We start from the raw sequence: 17,848 nt of genomic DNA on the forward strand, positions 1-17,848 counted from the left end.
TTTGCAGAGGTCAAAGCGGAGGTGGACAAAGGCTTGATCTGAAAGTGCTATGCGTCCGATTATACACGTGGAAGAATTTATGAAAGTCTTTGTGATAAAAATGTAATCTATACTAAAGTAGGTGTTAATGGACATTAGAGTAGTATGTATAGTCCATAGATGAGCTATTAGTCTCTCTCCAGATATCTATCAGTCCCATCTCTTTAGTAAGAGAGTTCAACATCTTTGAGTTCGTGGTGGGGACTTGAGATGACTTGTCCAGGGTTGAGTTGAGGGTGCAATTAAAATCTCCAGCCAGCACTCTAAAGGAAACAATGCTCCTTGAACAGGGTTATCCAGAAAGCAGGAGTGCCTGTGTTAGATATAGGGCTTATCTAGGTTAGGCTATAGTGCTTATCTAGGTTAGGCTATAGTGCTTATCCCTCTCTCAGATCAAATAAAATAAATTGACTGCTATAGTTTACATTAAGCGGGTGGGTCATTGGATATGTTGTCTTACCTCCTTTAGTAATCACAGTAATCGCTTTTAGTTATTGGTCCAGGATAGTCTTTCAAAAAAAACGTTTTGTCTCTTTGGAAGTTTTGAAGAGTCGCAGGGCTCCTTGGTGAAGAATCCTGAGCTCATTTGGGTATTTGAATCCCCTAAAGATGGTCAATGAAGTCTTACTTCACCTCTTCAAACTCTCGTCGCTTTCAGCATATTCCGGCTGACAGGTCCTGGTGTAAGGTGAGTTTGCTCAGATAGCAGATGTTCAGATAGCAGATGTTTAAAGTTGGTGAGGGAGATAAAAGTTTTCAACTTCAGCGATTTTTGTAATTCATTCCAGTCACAGACAGCAGAGAACTAGAAGGAAAGGCAGCCAAATGAGGTGTTAGCTTTAGGGATGATCAGTGAGATACACCTGCTGGAGCACGTGCTACGGGTGGGTGTTGCCATCGTGACCAGTGAACTGAGATAAGGCGGAGCTTTACCTAGCATGGACTTGTAGATGACCTGGAGCCAGTGGGTCTGGCGACGAATATGTAGCGAGGACCAGCCGACTAGAGCATACAGGTCGCAGTGGTGGGTGGTATAAGGTGCTTTAGTAACAAAACGGATGGCACTGTGATAAACTGCATCCAGTGTGTCTGTCTCTCTGTCTGTCTGTCTGTCTGTCTCTCTGTCTGTCTGTCTGTATGTAGGTCTCTTCTGTCTATCTATCTATCTATCTATCTATCTATCTATCTATCTATCTATCTATCTATCTATCTATCTATCTATCTATCTATCTATCTATCTATCTATCTATCTATCTATCTATCTATCTATCTATCTATCTATCTATCTATCTATCTATCTATCTATCTATCTATCTATCTGTCTGTCTGTCTGTCTGTCTGTCTGTCTGTCTGTCTGTCTGTCTGTCTGTCTGTCTGTCTGTCTGTCTGTCTGTCTGTCTGTCTGTCTGTCTCCTCTTCTATCTGACTGTATATAACACATAATGCATAAAGATAACACACATACACAAACAAACACCCCATCTCTCACACATACACACACTTCCCGCACACACGCACACTTACTGTCTGTCTGTCTGTCTGTCTGTCTGTCTGTCTGTCTGTCTGTCTGTCTGTCTGTCTGTCTGTCTGTCTGTCTGTCTGTCTATCTGTCTGTCTGTCTCTTCTGTCTGTCTATCTGTCTGTCTGGTTGTCTGTCTGTCTGTCTGTCTGTCTGTCTGTCTGTCTGTCTGTCTGTCTGTCTGTCTGTCTGTCTGTCTGTCTGTCTCTTCTGTCTGTCTATCTGTCTGTCTGACTGGTTGTATGTCTGTCTGTCTGTCTGTCTGTCTGTCTGTCTGTCTGTCTGTCTGTCTGTCTGTCTCTTCTGTCTGTCTGTCTGTCTGTCTGACTGGTTGTATGTCTGTCTGTCTGTCTGTCTGTCTGTCTGTCTGTCTGTCTGTCTGTCTGTCTGTCTGTCTCTTCTGTCTGTCTGTCTGTCTGTCTGTCTGTCTGTCTGTCTGTCTGTCTGTCTGTCTGTCTGTCTCTTCTGTCTCTTCTGTCTGTCTGTCTGTCTGTCTGTCTGTCTGTCTGTCTGTCTGTCTGTCTGTCTGTCTGTCTGTCTGTCTGTCTGTCTGTCTGTCTGTCTGTCTGTCTGTCTGTCTGTCTGTCTGTCTGTCTGTCTGTCTGTCTCCTCTTCTATCTGACTGTATATAACACATAATGCATAAAGATAACACACATACACAAACAAACACCCCATCTCTCACACATACACACACTTCCCCCAGCACACTTACACACACACACACACACACACACACACACTTCCCCCCAGACACACACACACACTTCCTCCCGCACACACACTTCCCACCAACACACACACACACACTTCCCCCTGGACACACAAACAGACCAGCCATGTCAGGGGCTTGTGGCAAGTGGTCATGTGTAATTCTGTCCCAGAAACAGCACCACAATATCTACCCCTGAAGATGTTAGCTAGCTCTACTGACAGATAGGGGGGCATGATGATGGAATTAGAGGTTCCAGGAATGGGGGGAGGGAGGGAGGCAGAGAGGGAGGGAGGCAGGGAGTCAGGGGAGACAGGAAGGGAGGCAGAGGCAGGCAGGCAGGCAGAGAGGCAGGCAGAGAGGCAGGCAGGCAGGCAGGCAGGAGAGAGAGAGAGAGAGAGAGAGAGAGAGAGAGAGAGAGAGAGAGAGAGAGAGAGAGGGGCCAGGCCAACAGTAACATGGTTAGTTCAAAACAGAAGCCAGGGGGAATTGAGGATGAGATATGCCAGATCCACACCCTGGTAGGGCAATGGAGGCAGGGAGGGGAGAAATAAGGAAGAGAGAGATTCACTATCAGATTCACAATCACACACTGACCTGACCCGTCAGATTCACAATCACACACTGACCTGACCCGTCAGATTCACAATCACATTTTCATCTAGAAAACCATGCCAGACGTGTCCTAAGTGTGATTTGACCTGTACACAAACAGTTGAACCACAACACACACATAGGGCACAGCAGTGTGCATTAATGGCTATGATGTGGCTTAATGTTTGGTTGCCAAGGCAGAGATGGTGAGCTGGGGAATAACGCCTAGAGCCGGGTGCTGTTTCTGCTCTAATAAACAGCCAATCTGGCAACCCAGAGGATTGACTCTACTTTGAAAGGGTGTTGAATCACCATCCTACTATTGCTCTTTCTCTTTGTTTCTCTCTCTCTTTATATAGCTGTCTTTTCTTTCTGCTCCCCCACACTCTCTCTCTCCTTCACTCTCTCTCTCTCTCTCTCTCTCTCTCTCTTCTTCACTCTCTCTCTCTCTCTCCTTCTCTCTCTCTCTCTCTCTCTTCTTCACTCTCTCTCTCTCTTCTTCTCTCTCTCTCTTCTCTCTCTCTCTCTCTCTCTCTCTCTCTCTCTCTCTCTCTCTCTCTCTCTTCTTCACTCTCTCTCTCTCTCTTCTTCACTCTCCCTCTCTCTCTTCTTCACTCTCTCTCTTCTCTCTCTCTCTCTCTCTCTCTCTCTCTCTCTCTCTCTCTCTCTCTCTCTCTCTCTCTCTCTCTCTCTCTCTCTCTCTCTCTCTCTCTCTCTCTCTCTCTCTCTCTCTGCCCAAGCACCACAGCTGTATTGTGAAATAATTCATCCTCCAGTATCAGAGAGCCAAGCAGGGACAAGGGCTTGGTGAACAAACACTCCAAGAAACTCATTAAGAAATTCTAAAAAGTGGCGATGATCAGAGAGGCCGACTCCCTGGAAACCAAGCCAGCGGGAAGATGAGCTGAGAGAGAAGAGATGGAAGAGAGATGCAGAGAGGTTCTCTTCTCTTCATGAGAGGTGTTTGGCAGACGACTGAGCTGTCAGTGGATGTAAAGGAAAGGAGAAAGGGATGACTTGATGCCTGTGCAAACCAGGACTCTCGATATGTGTTCCCAGTCCAGGGTGCCCACACACCGGGGCCACGTCGTATCTGTGGTCGTGCCGTTTTGCGAGATCCCGGCAGGGACTGATTCTAAAGCTGCTCAACGTGCTTCTCCAAACCCAACGCGCCAACATCAACCACAGACCCTCTATTGCTCTCATGCCTCGGCAGTCACCTGGGCCGCCGCCACCCGGCCAACCTGGGCCCCAAAAGAGAGGGCCCACAGAGGGGAGAGAGGTGAGGGGGGAGACAGGGAGGCAGTGTGGGGGATGAGTGTGTGTTGGGCGGGGGTGACGGACTGGGTGAAGGGAGGTCTGTAGCGAAGGGAGGTCTTGTCTCCGTTTCAAAGCCAAAGAATTTACATTGTAATTTATTTATTTATTTGCTGTAGACCTCAGCAGTCTAATATGAAAAGGGTTTGTCCCTAAGTTGTTGTTGTTTTGTCTCTGGAGGTATTTCACATCGATGATATTATGATGCATTCACTTACTCCATCATTTCCTGATAATCAGAAGTTATTTGTATTTGGTATTTTGGTATTTCATTAGGATCCCCATTAGCTGCTATAGCAGCAGCAACCCTTCCTGGGGTTCCACACAACACATAAAACATAATACAGAACATTAATAGACAAGAACAGCTCAAGGACAGAACTACATCCATTTTTAAAAAGGAACACGTAGCCTACATATCAATACATACACAAACTATCTAGGTCCAATAGGGGAGAGGCGTTGTGCCGCGAGGTGTTGCTTTATCTGTTTTTTGAAACCAGGTTTGCTGTTTATTTGAGCAAAATGAGATGGAAGGACGTTCCATGCAATAAGGACTCTATATAATACTGTACGCTTTTTTTGAATTTGTTCTGGATTTGGAGACTGTGAAAAGACCCCTGGTGGCATGTCTGGTGAGATAAGTGTGTGTGTCAGAGCTGTATGTAAGTTGACTATGCAAACAATTTGGGATTTTCAACACATTAATGTTTCTTATAAAAAGAAGATGTGATGCAGTCAGTCTCTCCTCAACTCTTAGCCAAGAGAGACTGGCATAGTATTAATGTTAGCCCTCTGATCATAATGAAGAGCAGAACGTGCCGCTCTGTTCTGGGCCAGCTGCAGCTTAACTTCTTAAGGTATAGGGGGCAGCATTTTCACTTTTGGATAAATAGCGTGCCCAATTTCAACTTCCTGCTACTCATGCCAGGAATATAAGATATGCATATTATTAGTAGATTTGGATAGAAAACACTCTGAAGTTTCTAAAACTGTTTGAATCATTTGATGTCATTTTATATATGGCCAATGACCTTGAGCCTTCTTGGATGGGCACTTCTAATGTAACTCTATGGCAGCACCCAAGGGGCTTGAATTTTATAGCTTTGCCCTTAGACTTGGCGGTGACGTGGTGTCTCCATGAGTGACAGAACACTGAGCCAATCACGGCGCAACGCTCCATATTTTCTGCTGGCTTGCACCACCAACACAGAAAGCACTGACCTTGGCTGAAACACCTGCATTTTGGAGCTGCCTTACTCAAGAAAGAAGAAAAAAGAGACCTTGTTTGAATGCGACTTTACTAACTCAATTATACATATATATTTTTTTTACATTGTTTGTAAACTGATATTTGACATGAGTTAATGCCAAAATAACATGCAAAACAGGCAAGCCCAAAAATGATAATGTGTCGCCACTGCTGGTTCCATATGCCAGTTCAGAGGTGTTGTACATTACTGCTGGTTCCATATGCCAGTTCAGAGGTGTTGTACATTTCAGGAGAGAGGGACACCGGCTCGTGAGAGTGCCTACTCTGCCTGTGAAAAGGGCACATCATCAAGGAACCTTTGTTCACCCACTTCCCCCCTCATGTGTGTGTGTCAAGTCAGCCCAGGTGGCCGAAGCATGAGGATATCGCACTGATATCTCTAACCGCCTCTTAAGGATTAAGATACCTTCTGAGAGTTTAAATCTGTCTGAGAGGGAGAGTGAGAGAGAGAGAGGGAGAGAGAGAGAGAGGGAGAGAGAGAGAGAGAGAATGGAAGACAAGTGCCTTTTATCATTTTTTCCTATTAACATTGTCTGACCATGTTGTCTGATCAGGTTGTCCGACAAGGTTGTCCGACCATGTTGTCCGACCATGTTGTCCGACCAGGTTGTCCGACCAGGTTGTCCGATCAGGTTGTCCGACCAGGTTGTCCGACCAGGTTGTCCGACCATGTTGTCCGATCAGGTTGTCCGACCATTCATTTAGTTAAAATGTGTAGTTTTTGAACTCAGCCTCTATCTAAGATACAGTGGGATATTGGTCATGTTGCACTTCCCAAGGCTTCCACTAGATGTCAATCGTCTTTAGAAACTTGTTTGAGGCTTCTACTGTGAAGTGGGGCCGTATGAGAGGGGATTGAGTCAGAGGTCTGGCAGCAGTCACGCGCATTTCACATGAGAGGTATCTCCCGTTCCTTTGCTTTTCTGAAGACAAAGGAATTCTCCGGGTTGGAATACTATTGAATATTTATGTTGAAAACGTCCTAAAGATTGATTCCATACATCGTTTGACAAGTTTCTACGGGCTGTAATGGAACTTTTGACATTTCGTCTGCAACTGGGGCGGCAGAGTAGCCTAGTGGTTAGTGTTGGACTAGTAATCGGAAGGTTGCAAGTTCCAACCCCCTAGCTGACAAGGTACAAATCTGTCGTTCTGCCCCTGAACAGGCAGTTAACCCACTGTTCCTAGGCCATCATTGAAAATAAGAATTTGTTCTTAACTGACTTGTCTAGTTAAATAAAGGTAAAAAAAAAAAAAAAAAAAAACTAGTGACTGCGTTTTGTGAGTTTTGATTTGTTTACCAAACGCGCTAACAAAATTCACCGGATGTTTTTGGAACTACTGAACATTACACGCCAATGTATATTGAGATTTTTTTATAAATATGAACTTTACCGAACAAAACATACATGTATTGTGTAACATGAAGTCCTATGAGTGTCATCTGATGAAGATCATCAGAGGTTAGTGATTAATTCTATCTCTATTTCTGCTTTTTGTGACACCCCACTCTTTGGCTGGGAAAATGGCTGTGTGTTTTTGTGATTTGGCTATGACCTAACATAATCGTTTGTGGTGCTTTCGCTGTAAAGCCTATTTGAAATCTGACACAGTGGTGGGATTAACAACAAGATTACCTTTAAAATTGTATAAGATACTTGCATGTTTGAGGAATTTTAATTATGAGATTTCTGTTGTTTTGAATTTGGCGCCCTGCACATTCACTGGCTGTTGTCACATCGATCCCGTTAAGTAAGTATCAGGTTAATTCTGATCTAACCGGAGTATTTGGGATAGAGGTGATAGAGGTGATAGATGTGATAGAGGTGATTGTGGTCCAAGCGTAACTCTGGCCTTTCTCAAATCAAATCAAACTTTATTTGTCACATGCGCCGAATACAAAAAGTGTAGGCCTTTACCTTCTCCTGGTAAATATATATATATATTTTTACATTTGAGTAATTTATCAGATCATTTATCAGATATCCAGAGCAACTTACAGTAGTGAGTGCATACATTTTCATACTTTTTCATACTGAACCCCCGTGGGAATCGAAGCCCCAACCCTGGCGTTGCAAGCTGAGCCACACGCGGCCCATAAATAACAGATTCTACAACACAGTGTTGTTTCCGTGTTTCTGTTGGCATGAAAACACAAAAGGTCAGAATTGACCCCAACCCTGGCCAAGTGGATTTATTGCAGGCTACAAAGGAACTTGAGGCACCTATAAAATACAATCAGGAACAGACCCATTTGACACATTTGACATAATCCTCTCCTCTGATTGGGTCTCAAATCTAATCAGGAAGTCCATCCAAGAATTAAATTAAATCAACTCTGGTCTGTTTTTGTTGTATTACCCTATTTAAATGCATATCTGATGATTCCAGGTGCATTTTTAACTATAATTACTATTTCATGAGGATTAGAGAAATATGAAATAATACATTAAAATGAACATGCAATTATTGAGATAATGTAGTCTATTTAACCCTTTACACCCGTATCCGGGTTGGAAGTGGAAAGCAGTGGCGGTACAGTAACATGCTATACATGATGTCAGAGCTCAGGCTCTGCACTTCACAGTGTTATATGGGGTTTGACTGACAGCCGTTCTGAAATCTTTTGTTGTCTGAGTGAGTGAAATGCTGTAAATCAGGCAAGCTGGTGACCCAGGGATCCCCTCCCAGGCAAACTGGTGACCCAGGGATCCCCTCCCAGGCAAACTGGCGACACAGGGATCCCCTCCCAGGCAAACTGGCGACACAGGGACCCCCGCCCAGGCAAACTGGCGACACAGGGATCCCCTCCCAGGCAAATCGGCGACCCAGGGATCCCCATCATATGTTAGCAAAAATATATATTTTCACAAGAAGTAATCAGCATTTTCAAATGAATGGATTTGGTAGATAGTTTTTCATTAGTTTGACCTCCCCACATTATAATTTGAATAGGAAGTGTAAACGCTAACATACTGTAGCCTAACAGCTAGAAAGGTAACTCCAAAAACATTTAAACACTAAACACATTTTCGGCAATAACAGCTGTTACAGCTGGTTAAGCAAAGGTTAACCAAGGTGTTGGCGAAAAAATGTATGTCAAGAAAGCTTACCAGTAGCAATTGGCACTTGCTACAACTGGTACTCGTGGGGGTCTTTTCCAAATGTCAGACACTCCAATTAGTGTCATTAGCTCCAATGAGTGTAATTAGCTCCAATGAGTGTAATTAGCTCCAGTGAGTGTAATTAGCTCCAGTGAGTGTAATTAGCTCCAGTGAGTGTAATTAGCTCCAGTGAGTGTAATTAGCTCCAATGAGTGTAATCAGCTCAATGAGTGTAATTTGTAAGTTAGCTCCAGTGAGTGTAATTAGCTCCAGTGAGTGTAATTAGCTCCAGTGAGTGTAATTAGCTCCAGTGAGTGAGTGTAATTAGCTCCAGTGAATGTAATTAGCTCCAGTGAGTGTAATTAGCTCCAGTGAGTGTAATTAGCTCCAGTGAATGTAATTAGCTCCAGTGAGTGTAATTAGTCCAGTGAGTGTAATTAGCTCCAGTGAATGTAATTAGCTCCAGTGAGTGTAATTAGCTCCAGTGAGTGTAATTAGCTCCAGTGAGTGTAATTGGCTCAATATTAGAAATGAAGTTGACGTCATTAGAAAGAAGACATTATCCTCTTTTACACTGTAGGTATTTAATAAAAATGTGTTTATTCTGTTGTTGCTAGCGACATTCATAAAAACATTGGGGGGTTGGGGGGGATCCACCTACATTCTATTGATTTATTTACTCGGACCCCCTGCAGTACCTCCGCGGACCGTTGGTTCAATATCCGTGCTGGATTATAATTAAATCAAATCAAATCAAATCAAATGTATTTATATAGCCCTTCGTACATCAGCTGATATCTCAAAGTGCTGTACAGAAACCCAGCCTAAAACCCCAAACAGCAAGCAATGCAGGTGTAGAAGCACGGTGGCTAGGAAAAACTCCCTAGAAAGGCCAAAACCTAGGAAGAAACCTAGAGAGGAACCAGGCTATGTGGGGTGGAGATTATAACAGAACATGGCCAAGATGTTCAAATGTTCATAAATGACCAGCATGGTCGTATAATAATAAGGCAGAACAGTTGAAACTGGAGCAGCAGCACGGTCAGATGGACTGGGGACAGCAAGGAGTCATCATGTCAGGTAGTCCTGGGGCATGATCCTAGGGCTCAGGTCCTCCGAGAGAGAGAAAGAAAGAGAGAATTAGAGAGAGCATATGTGTAATTAGAATAAATACCGCTTTGATGTCATACAAGCCGAACAACCGTAAGTCCAAATGTGCACTTCCCATTTCCACCTCATAAAAGTCATGTCATGTACAGTGTCAAAGTTCATGATCACTATGTTTGATGTACAGTTGCAAGATGACATGGCGTCATACCCTGGGTTGTTCTGAACACAATGAACCTGCGTTTGTCGTCTGTGAAGACAATTTGCCTTGGAACAATCACTTGAAGGCACTCATGACTCCTTTCTAAGCGTACCAAAATGATGACCTGTTTCTCTGAATTGCCTTGTGAAAGCCTAATACTCTAAGATCATATTTTAAAACGTAGCTAGTCATGTTGGAAATAGAACAAGCTTTTAAATAATGCCCACCTGACCGAGATTGTAATTTAAAATGGGCCATTTTACGATTGCGTAAACAGCAGGGGATACATGGTGGGAATCCAGAGTTGGGATCCAGGGTGTGGATCCATGGTGGGGATCCATGGTGGGGATCCGGGGTGTGGATCCAGGGTGTGGATCCATGGTGGGGATCCGGGGTGGGGATCCGGTGTGGGGATCCGGGGTGTGGATCCATGGTGGGGATCCGGGGTGTGGATCCATGGTGGGGATCCGGGGTGTGGATCCATGGTGGGGATCCGGTGTGGATCCATGGTGGGGATCCGGGGTGGGGATCCGGGGTGGGGATCCATGGTGGGGATCCGGGGTGTGGATCCATGGTGGGGATCCATGGTGGGGATCCATGGTGGGGATCCGGGGTGGGGATCCGGGGTGGGGATCCGGGGTGTGGATCCATGGTGGGGATCCGGGGTGTGGATCCATGGTGGGGATCCGGGGTGTGGATCCATGGTGGGGATGGTGGGGATCCGGGTGGGGATCCGGGGTGGGGATCCGGGGTGGGGATCCGGGGTGGGGTGGGGATCCGGGGTGGGGATCCGGGGTGGGGATCCGGGGTGTGGAGCCGGGGTGGGGATCCGGGGTGGGGATCCGGGGTGGGGATGCAGGGTGTGGGGAGGCAGGGGATCCAGGGGATGGGGATGCAGGGTGGGGATGCAGGGTGTGGGGATGCAGGGTGTGGGGATGCAGGGTGTGGGGATGCAGGGCGTGGGGATGCAGGGTGTGGGGATCCAGGGGATGCAGGGTGTGGGGATCCAGGGGATGGGGATGCAGGGTGTGGGGATGCAGGGTGTGGGGATGCAGGGCGTGGGGATCCAGGGGATGGGGATGCAGGGTGTGGGGATCCAGGGGATGCAGGGTGTGGGGATCCAGGGAATGGGGATGCAGGGTGTGGGGATGCAGGGTGTGGGGATGCAGGGTGTGGGGATGCAGGGAGTGGGGATCCAGGGGATGGGGATGCAGGGTGTGGGGATGCAGGGTGTGGGGATCCAGGGGATGCAGGGTGGGGATGCAGGGTGTGGGGATGCAGGGTGTGGGGATGCAGGGTGTGGGGATGCAGGGTGTGGGGATCCAGGGTGATGGGGATGCAGGGGTGGGGATGCAGGGTGTGGGGATGCAGGGTGTGGGGATGCAGGGTGTGGGGATCCAGGGTGGGGATGCAGGGGTGGGGATGCAGGGTGTGGGGATCCAGGGGGCAGGGTGGGGATCCAGGGGATGGGGATGCAGGGTGTGGGGATCCAGGGGTGGGGATCCAGGGAATGGGGATGCAGGGTGTGGGGATGCAGGGTGTGGGGATGCAGGGTGTGGGAATGCAGGGTGTGGGGATGCAGGGCGTGGGGATCCAGGGGATGGGGATGCAGGGTGTGGGGATGCAGGGTGTGGGGATCCAGGGGATGCAGGGTGGGGATGCAGGGATCCAGGGTGGGGATGCAGGGTGTGGGGATGCAGGGTGTGGGGATCCAGGGGATGGGGATGCAGGGGGATGGGGATGCAGGGTGTGGGGATGCAGGGCGTGGGGATCCAGGGGATGGGGATGCAGGGTGTGGGGATGCAGGGTGTGGGGATGCAGGGTGTGGGGATCCAGGGGATGCAGGGTGGGGATGCAGGGTGTGGGGATGCAGGGCGTGGGGATCCAGGGGATGGGGATGCAGGGTGTGGGGATCCAGGGGATCCAGGGAATGGGGATGCAGGGTGTGGGGATGCAGGGTGTGGGGATGCAGGGTGTGGGGATGCAGGGCGTGGGGATCCAGGGGATGGGGATGCAGGGCGTGGGGATGCAGGGTGTGGGGATGCAGGGCGTGGGGATGCAGGGTGTGGGGATCCAGGGGATGCAGGGTGTGGGGATCCAGGGGATGGGGATGCAGGGTGTGGGGATGCAGGGTGTGGGGATCCAGGGGATGCAGGGTGTGGGGATCCAGGGGATGGGGATGCAGGGTGTGGGGATGCAGGGTGTGGGGATGCAGGGCGTGGGGATGCAGGGTGTGGGGATGCAGGGCGTGGGGATGCAGGGTGTGGGGATCCAGGGGATGCAGGGTGTGGGGATCCAGGGGATGGGGATGCAGGGTATGGGGATGCAGGGTGTGGGGATGCAGGGTGTGGGGATGCAGGGCGTGGGGATGCAGGGTGTGGGGATCCAGGGGATGCAGGGTGTGGGGATCCAGGGGATGGGGATGCAGGGTGTGGGGATGCAGGGTGTGGGGATGCAGGGCGTGGGGATCCAGGGGATGGGGATGCAGGGTGTGGGGATCCAGGGGATGCAGGGTGTGGGGATCCAGGGAATGGGGATGCAGGGTGTGGGGATGCAGGGTGTGGGGATGCAGGGTGTGGGGATGCAGGGCGTGGGGATCCAGGGGATGGGGATGCAGGGTGTGGGGATGCAGGGTGTGGGGATCCAGGGGATGCAGGGTGGGGATGCAGGGTGTGGGGATGCAGGGTGTGGGGATGCAGGGTGTGGGGATGCAGGGTGTGGGGATGCAGGGTGTGGGGATGCAGGGCGTGGGGATCCAGGGGATGGGGATGCAGGGTGTGGGGATGCAGGGTGTGGGGATGCAGGGTGTGGGGATCCAGGGGATGCAGGGTGGGGATGCAGGGTGTGGGGATGCAGGGTGTGGGGATGCAGGGCGTGGGGATCCAGGGGATGGGGATGCAGGGTGTGGGGATGCAGGGTGTGGGGATGCAGGGTGTGGGGATCCAGGGGATGCAGGGTGGGGATGCAGGGTGTGGGGATGCAGGGCGTGGGGATCCAGGGGATGGGGATGCAGGGTGTGGGGATGCAGGGTGTGGGGATCCAGGGGATGCAGGGTGGGGATGCAGGGTGTGGGGATCCAGGGGATGGGGGATGGGGATGCAGGGTGTGGGGATGCAGGGTGTGGGGATCCAGGGGATGCAGGGTGGGGATGCAGGGTGTGGGGATGCAGGGTGTGGGGATGCAGGGCGTGGGGATCCAGGGGATGGGGATGCAGGGTGTGGGGATGCAGGGTGTGGGGATACAGGGTGTGGGGATCCAGGGGATGCAGGGTGGGGATGCAGGGTGTGGGGATGCAGGGTGTGGGGATCCAGGGGATGCAGGTGTGGGGATGCAGTTTTAAACTTAACAAGTATGCTCTAGACCCTCAAAGACACATCTAGGTGGGCTCAAAAAGGCCCCTTATAGTTGAAGACTCTGCATTGAATTGACTTTGTTTGTGTATATGTGGTGTATATACCTGGAGCTGGATCTGTGAAATGCTGTGGATTAGTTATGTACGTAGGTTTGTGATGTGCTGATGAATCCAGGTATGCCTATAACTAAAGTATCCGATTTGTGTGTCGTATCATATTTGTATCGTATTCAGAATTGAAGTGCTGGTTGCAAATGGCTATTCATCAGATGACCCGGTGGTACGAAGCATCGCTGATAAAGAGCCATCCACCAGTGATTTGGGAAGCAATAATGATCAGGTGGATATACAGGTGATAGACTAGAATGCTATTTGGCCCTAAACAGAGAGTACACCGTGGCAGAATACCTGACCACTGTGACTGACCCACACTTAAGGAAAGCTTTGACCTTGTACAGACTCAGTGAGCATAGCCTTGCTATTGAGAAAGGCCGTCATAGGAGGACCTGGCTCTCAAGAGAAGACAGGCTACGTGCACACTGCCCACAAAATGAGGTGGAAACTGAGCTGCTCTTTCTAACCTCCTGCCAAATGTATGACCATATTACATTGAATTGAATTGAATTGAATTGAGAGAGTGTGTGTGTTCGTGTGTGTGTGTGTGTGTGTGTGTGTGTGTGTGTGTGTGTGTGTGTGTGTGTGTGTGTGTGTGTGTGTGTGTGTGTGTGTGTGTGTGTGTGTGTGTGTTCGTGTGTGTGTGTATGTGTGTGTGTGTGTGTGTGTGTGTGTGTGTGTGTGTGTGTGTGTGTGTGTGTGTGTGTGTGTGTGTGTGTGTGTGTGTGTGTGTGTGTGCCTGTGTGACACTTAGCTTTCTCCGTGACCTTTCCACCGCTGCTGGTTCCCATTTAACATAACAAAAGAGCATATTACCTCACAGAGAAGCCAGACATAATCTTGCCTCCATCTTTACAACCCCCCCATCCTCCCATCCCCAGATTCCCAGCTTTCTTTCGCCCTCTCACTCTCTCTCTAAGCTCCAACCAACTCCTTACTTTTTCATCAGCACCATCATCACTTTAAATGTCTCTCTTCTCCCTCTTCTCAACCTCTAACAGGAAGGAGTAGGGCTTTGAGTCTCTCTTCTCCTTCACTTTAGCCTTCAACACGGAGGATTAGGGCTTTGAGTCTCTTTTCTCCTTCACTTTAGCCTCCAACAGGAAGAAGTTGGGCTTTAAGTCTCTCTTCTTCTTCACTTTAGCCTTCAACACGGAGGATTAGGGCTTTGTGTCTCTTTTCTCCTTCACTTTAGCCTCCAACAGGAAGAAGTTGGGCTTTAAGTCTCTCTTCTTCTTCACTTTAGCCTTCAACACGGAGGATTAGGGCTTTGTGTCTCTTTTCTCCTTCACTTTAGCCTCCAACAGGGAAGAGTTGGGCTTTAAGTCTCTCTTCTCCACAAAAGCAAATATCTAACTGATTCATTTAGTAGCATTTTAAGAACAAATTCTTATTTTCAATGATGGCCTAGGAACAGTGGGTTAAGTGCCTGTTCAGGGGAAGAACGACAGATTTTTCAGTTTGGGGATTTGAACTTGCAACGTTTCGGTTATTAGTCCAACGCTCTAACCACTAGGCTACCCTGCCGCCCTTACCTTTATAAACAGGCCAAGATCAAAATAGATATAGCATTTGCATGAAATATGGCTGAATGTGCTATAAACTGTTCATCTTACATCTGGGCTTGCTGCTGACTGCATGTGAGCATGTATGCCACAATGCATTGGATTCAAACTGGGGAATTGGGCTACTTGAATGGAATATGCTGGTGTAGAGAGCCAGAGAAATCCTCTCCTATAGGTTGGTGTCCTCTTCTATCAATTCAATTCAAGGGCTTTATTGGCATGGGAAACACATGTTCACATTTGCCAAAGCAAGTGAAATAGATAATAAACAAATATGAAATAAACTATAAAAAATGAACAGTAAATATTACACTCACACAAGTTCTAAAACAATAAAGACATTTCAAATGTCATATTATGTCTGTATACAGTGTTGTAACGATGTGCAAATAGTTAAAGTACAAAAGGGAAAATAAATAAACATAAATATGGGTTGTATTTACAATGGTGTTTGTTCTTCACTGGTTGCCCTTTGCTTCTGGCAACAGGTCACAAATCTTGCTGCTGTGACGACACACTGTGGTATTTCACCCAGTAGATACGGGAGTTAATCAAAATTGAGTTTGTTTTCGATCTCTCTCTCTCTCTCACTCTCATTCTCCTGTGTTGGCTATGACACTGAAAAAGAAGACAGTGATCTCGCTCACACTTTTCATTGTACTTATATCTTATATCTAAGACATGTCAAGGCAGGGTGAGAACTGGGTATATGTAGCTCAAACACATTGATCGGCTTCACTGCCATATCTGTTGCTTTTGTCAGTGCTGGTTGTGTCATGGTGACCCTTGTGTTCTTAGCAGCGGCTGCCTGTTGGCAAAGCGTTGTCGGCCTAATAGCATCCTATATCTTATACGAGTCGTGAGATGTACTTGCATTATTAAAAAGGGTATCAACCCCGAACGCTCCCGAAATGACAGCCGATCTAGCGTTGGTTGATGTAGAACGATCTGAGGTCCCCGTGACATCACACGTTTACAGTCGAAAACTGAAGCCCCTGAATTGTTTATGAGTTCCATTAGTGCCGGAAGAATGTCCCACGATGGCCATCATCACACATGGCATGGACATCTTCTGTAAAAAAAAAAGACGTTGGTTTCAGTACGACTCAGTACCTGTCAATCATTGTCTTATAAAGAGACTCCTTTAAAACCTCTTGGAACTACCCATCCCGGATCCGGGAGAATTGTCATCAACTACACTAATTAGCATAGCACAACGGTCAAAAAACATTACTAGAAAATATTCATATTCATGAAATCACAAGTGAAATATAGTGAAACACAGCTTAGCCTTTTGTTAATCACCCTGTCATCTCAGATTTTGAAATTATGCTTTACAGCCAAAGCAAGACAAGCGTTTGTGTAAGTTTATCGATAGCCTAGCATAGCATTATGTCCAGCTAGCAGCAGGATGCTTGGTCACAATAATCAGAAACGCAATCAAATTAATCATTTACCTTTGATGAGCTTCGGATGTTTTCACTCACGAGACTTAAGGTTAGACACCAAATGTTCCTTTTGTTCCATAAAGATTATTTTCATACCCAAAATACCTCCGTTTGTTGGTCACGTTTTGTTGAGAAATCCACCGGAAATAGCGGTCACGACAACGCCGAAAAAAATTCCAAACTATATCCATAATATCGACAGAAACATGGCAAATGTTTTTTTTATAATCAATCCTCAAGGTGTTTTTCAAATATCTATTCGGTAATATATCAACCGGGACAATTGGCTTTTCAGTAGGTGCGAGAGGAAAAATGACTACCTATGCAAGAATCACTCTGAGAGCCCTCAGCTGGCCACTTACGCAATGTAGTCGTTTACGCTCATTCTTCAACATAAAGGCGTGAAACTACGTCAAAATGCTGTAGACACCTTAGGGAATACGTAGAAAAAGGTATCTGGTTGATATCCCTTTCAGTGGCCAATAGGGGTGCATTGGAACACAACGGTTTCAAAACATGAGTCACTTCCTGATTGGATTTTTCTTAGGCTTTCGCCTTTAATATCAGTTCTGTTATACTCACAGACAATATTTTTACAGTTTTGGAAACTTTAGAGTGTTTTCTATCCTAAGCTGTCAATTATATGCATATTCTAGCATCTGGTCCTGAGAAATAGGCCGTTTACTTTGGGCACGTTATTTTTACAAAAATGAAATTAGTGCCCCCTACCTTCAAGAGGTTTAAGAACAGATTATAGAGCTTCTTATCAACAGCAAGACTTTCAGTAGTCGTCAGCTGGATGGGACCCTGTGCATATTAAATCACAAACAACTACAGTCTATCAGACAGAGGGGAGGACCCTGTGCATATTACATCACAAACAGCTACAGTCTATCAGACAGAGGGGAGGACCCTGTGCATATTATATCACAAACAGCTACAGTCTATCAGACAGAGGGGAGGACCCTGTGCATATTACATCACAAACAGCTACAGTCTATCAGACAGAGGGGAGGACCCTGTGCATATTATATCACAAACAGCTGACAGTCTATCAGACAGAGGGGAGGGCCCTGTGCATATTACATCACAAACAGCTACAGTCTATCAGACAGTGGGGAGGGCCCTGTGCATGTTAATAAATCACAAACACGTGATGGCAGTCCGTGCACGGTGATGGCAGTGTGTGTGTGTGTGATGTGCAGTCTGTCTGCGTCACGGTGATGGAGTCCAATAGCATCACGGTGATGACATGAGGGCTGAGGATGTTCTTCGCATAACCGCATCACGGTGATGGCAGTCCGTCTAGCGTCACGGTGATGGCAGTCTGTCTAGCATCACGGTGATGGCAGTCCGTCTAGCGTCACGGTGATGGCAGTCTGTCTAGCATCACAGTGATGGCAGTCTGTCTAGCATCATGGTGATGGCAGTCTGTCTAGCATCATGGTGATGGCAGTCTGTCTAGCATCATGGTGATGGCAGTCTGTCTAGCATCATGGTGA

At 47.5% G+C, this 17,848-nt stretch overlaps 1 protein-coding gene across 1 annotated transcript in view; it reads left to right on the forward strand.

The window, feature by feature from the left end:
• The first annotated feature begins 10,832 nt into the window (after positions 1 to 10,832).
• The window catches only part of LOC112238088 (potassium voltage-gated channel subfamily H member 2-like), a 38,996-nt gene continuing 31,980 nt past the window's right edge, over positions 10,833 to 17,848 (forward strand). The window contains exons 1-5 of the mRNA XM_042298629.1: positions 10,833 to 11,134; positions 11,269 to 12,055; positions 12,227 to 12,537; positions 12,687 to 12,920; positions 13,009 to 13,189. Coding sequence (XP_042154563.1) covers positions 10,833 to 11,134; positions 11,269 to 12,055; positions 12,227 to 12,537; positions 12,687 to 12,920; positions 13,009 to 13,189 — 1,815 coding nt within the window. The remainder of the gene's footprint in view (positions 11,135 to 11,268; positions 12,056 to 12,226; positions 12,538 to 12,686; positions 12,921 to 13,008; positions 13,190 to 17,848) is intronic.

Source organism: Oncorhynchus tshawytscha, linkage group LG16 (assembly GCF_018296145.1).
Source record: "Oncorhynchus tshawytscha isolate Ot180627B linkage group LG16, Otsh_v2.0, whole genome shotgun sequence".
Classification (NCBI taxonomy): domain Eukaryota; kingdom Metazoa; phylum Chordata; class Actinopteri; order Salmoniformes; family Salmonidae; genus Oncorhynchus; species Oncorhynchus tshawytscha.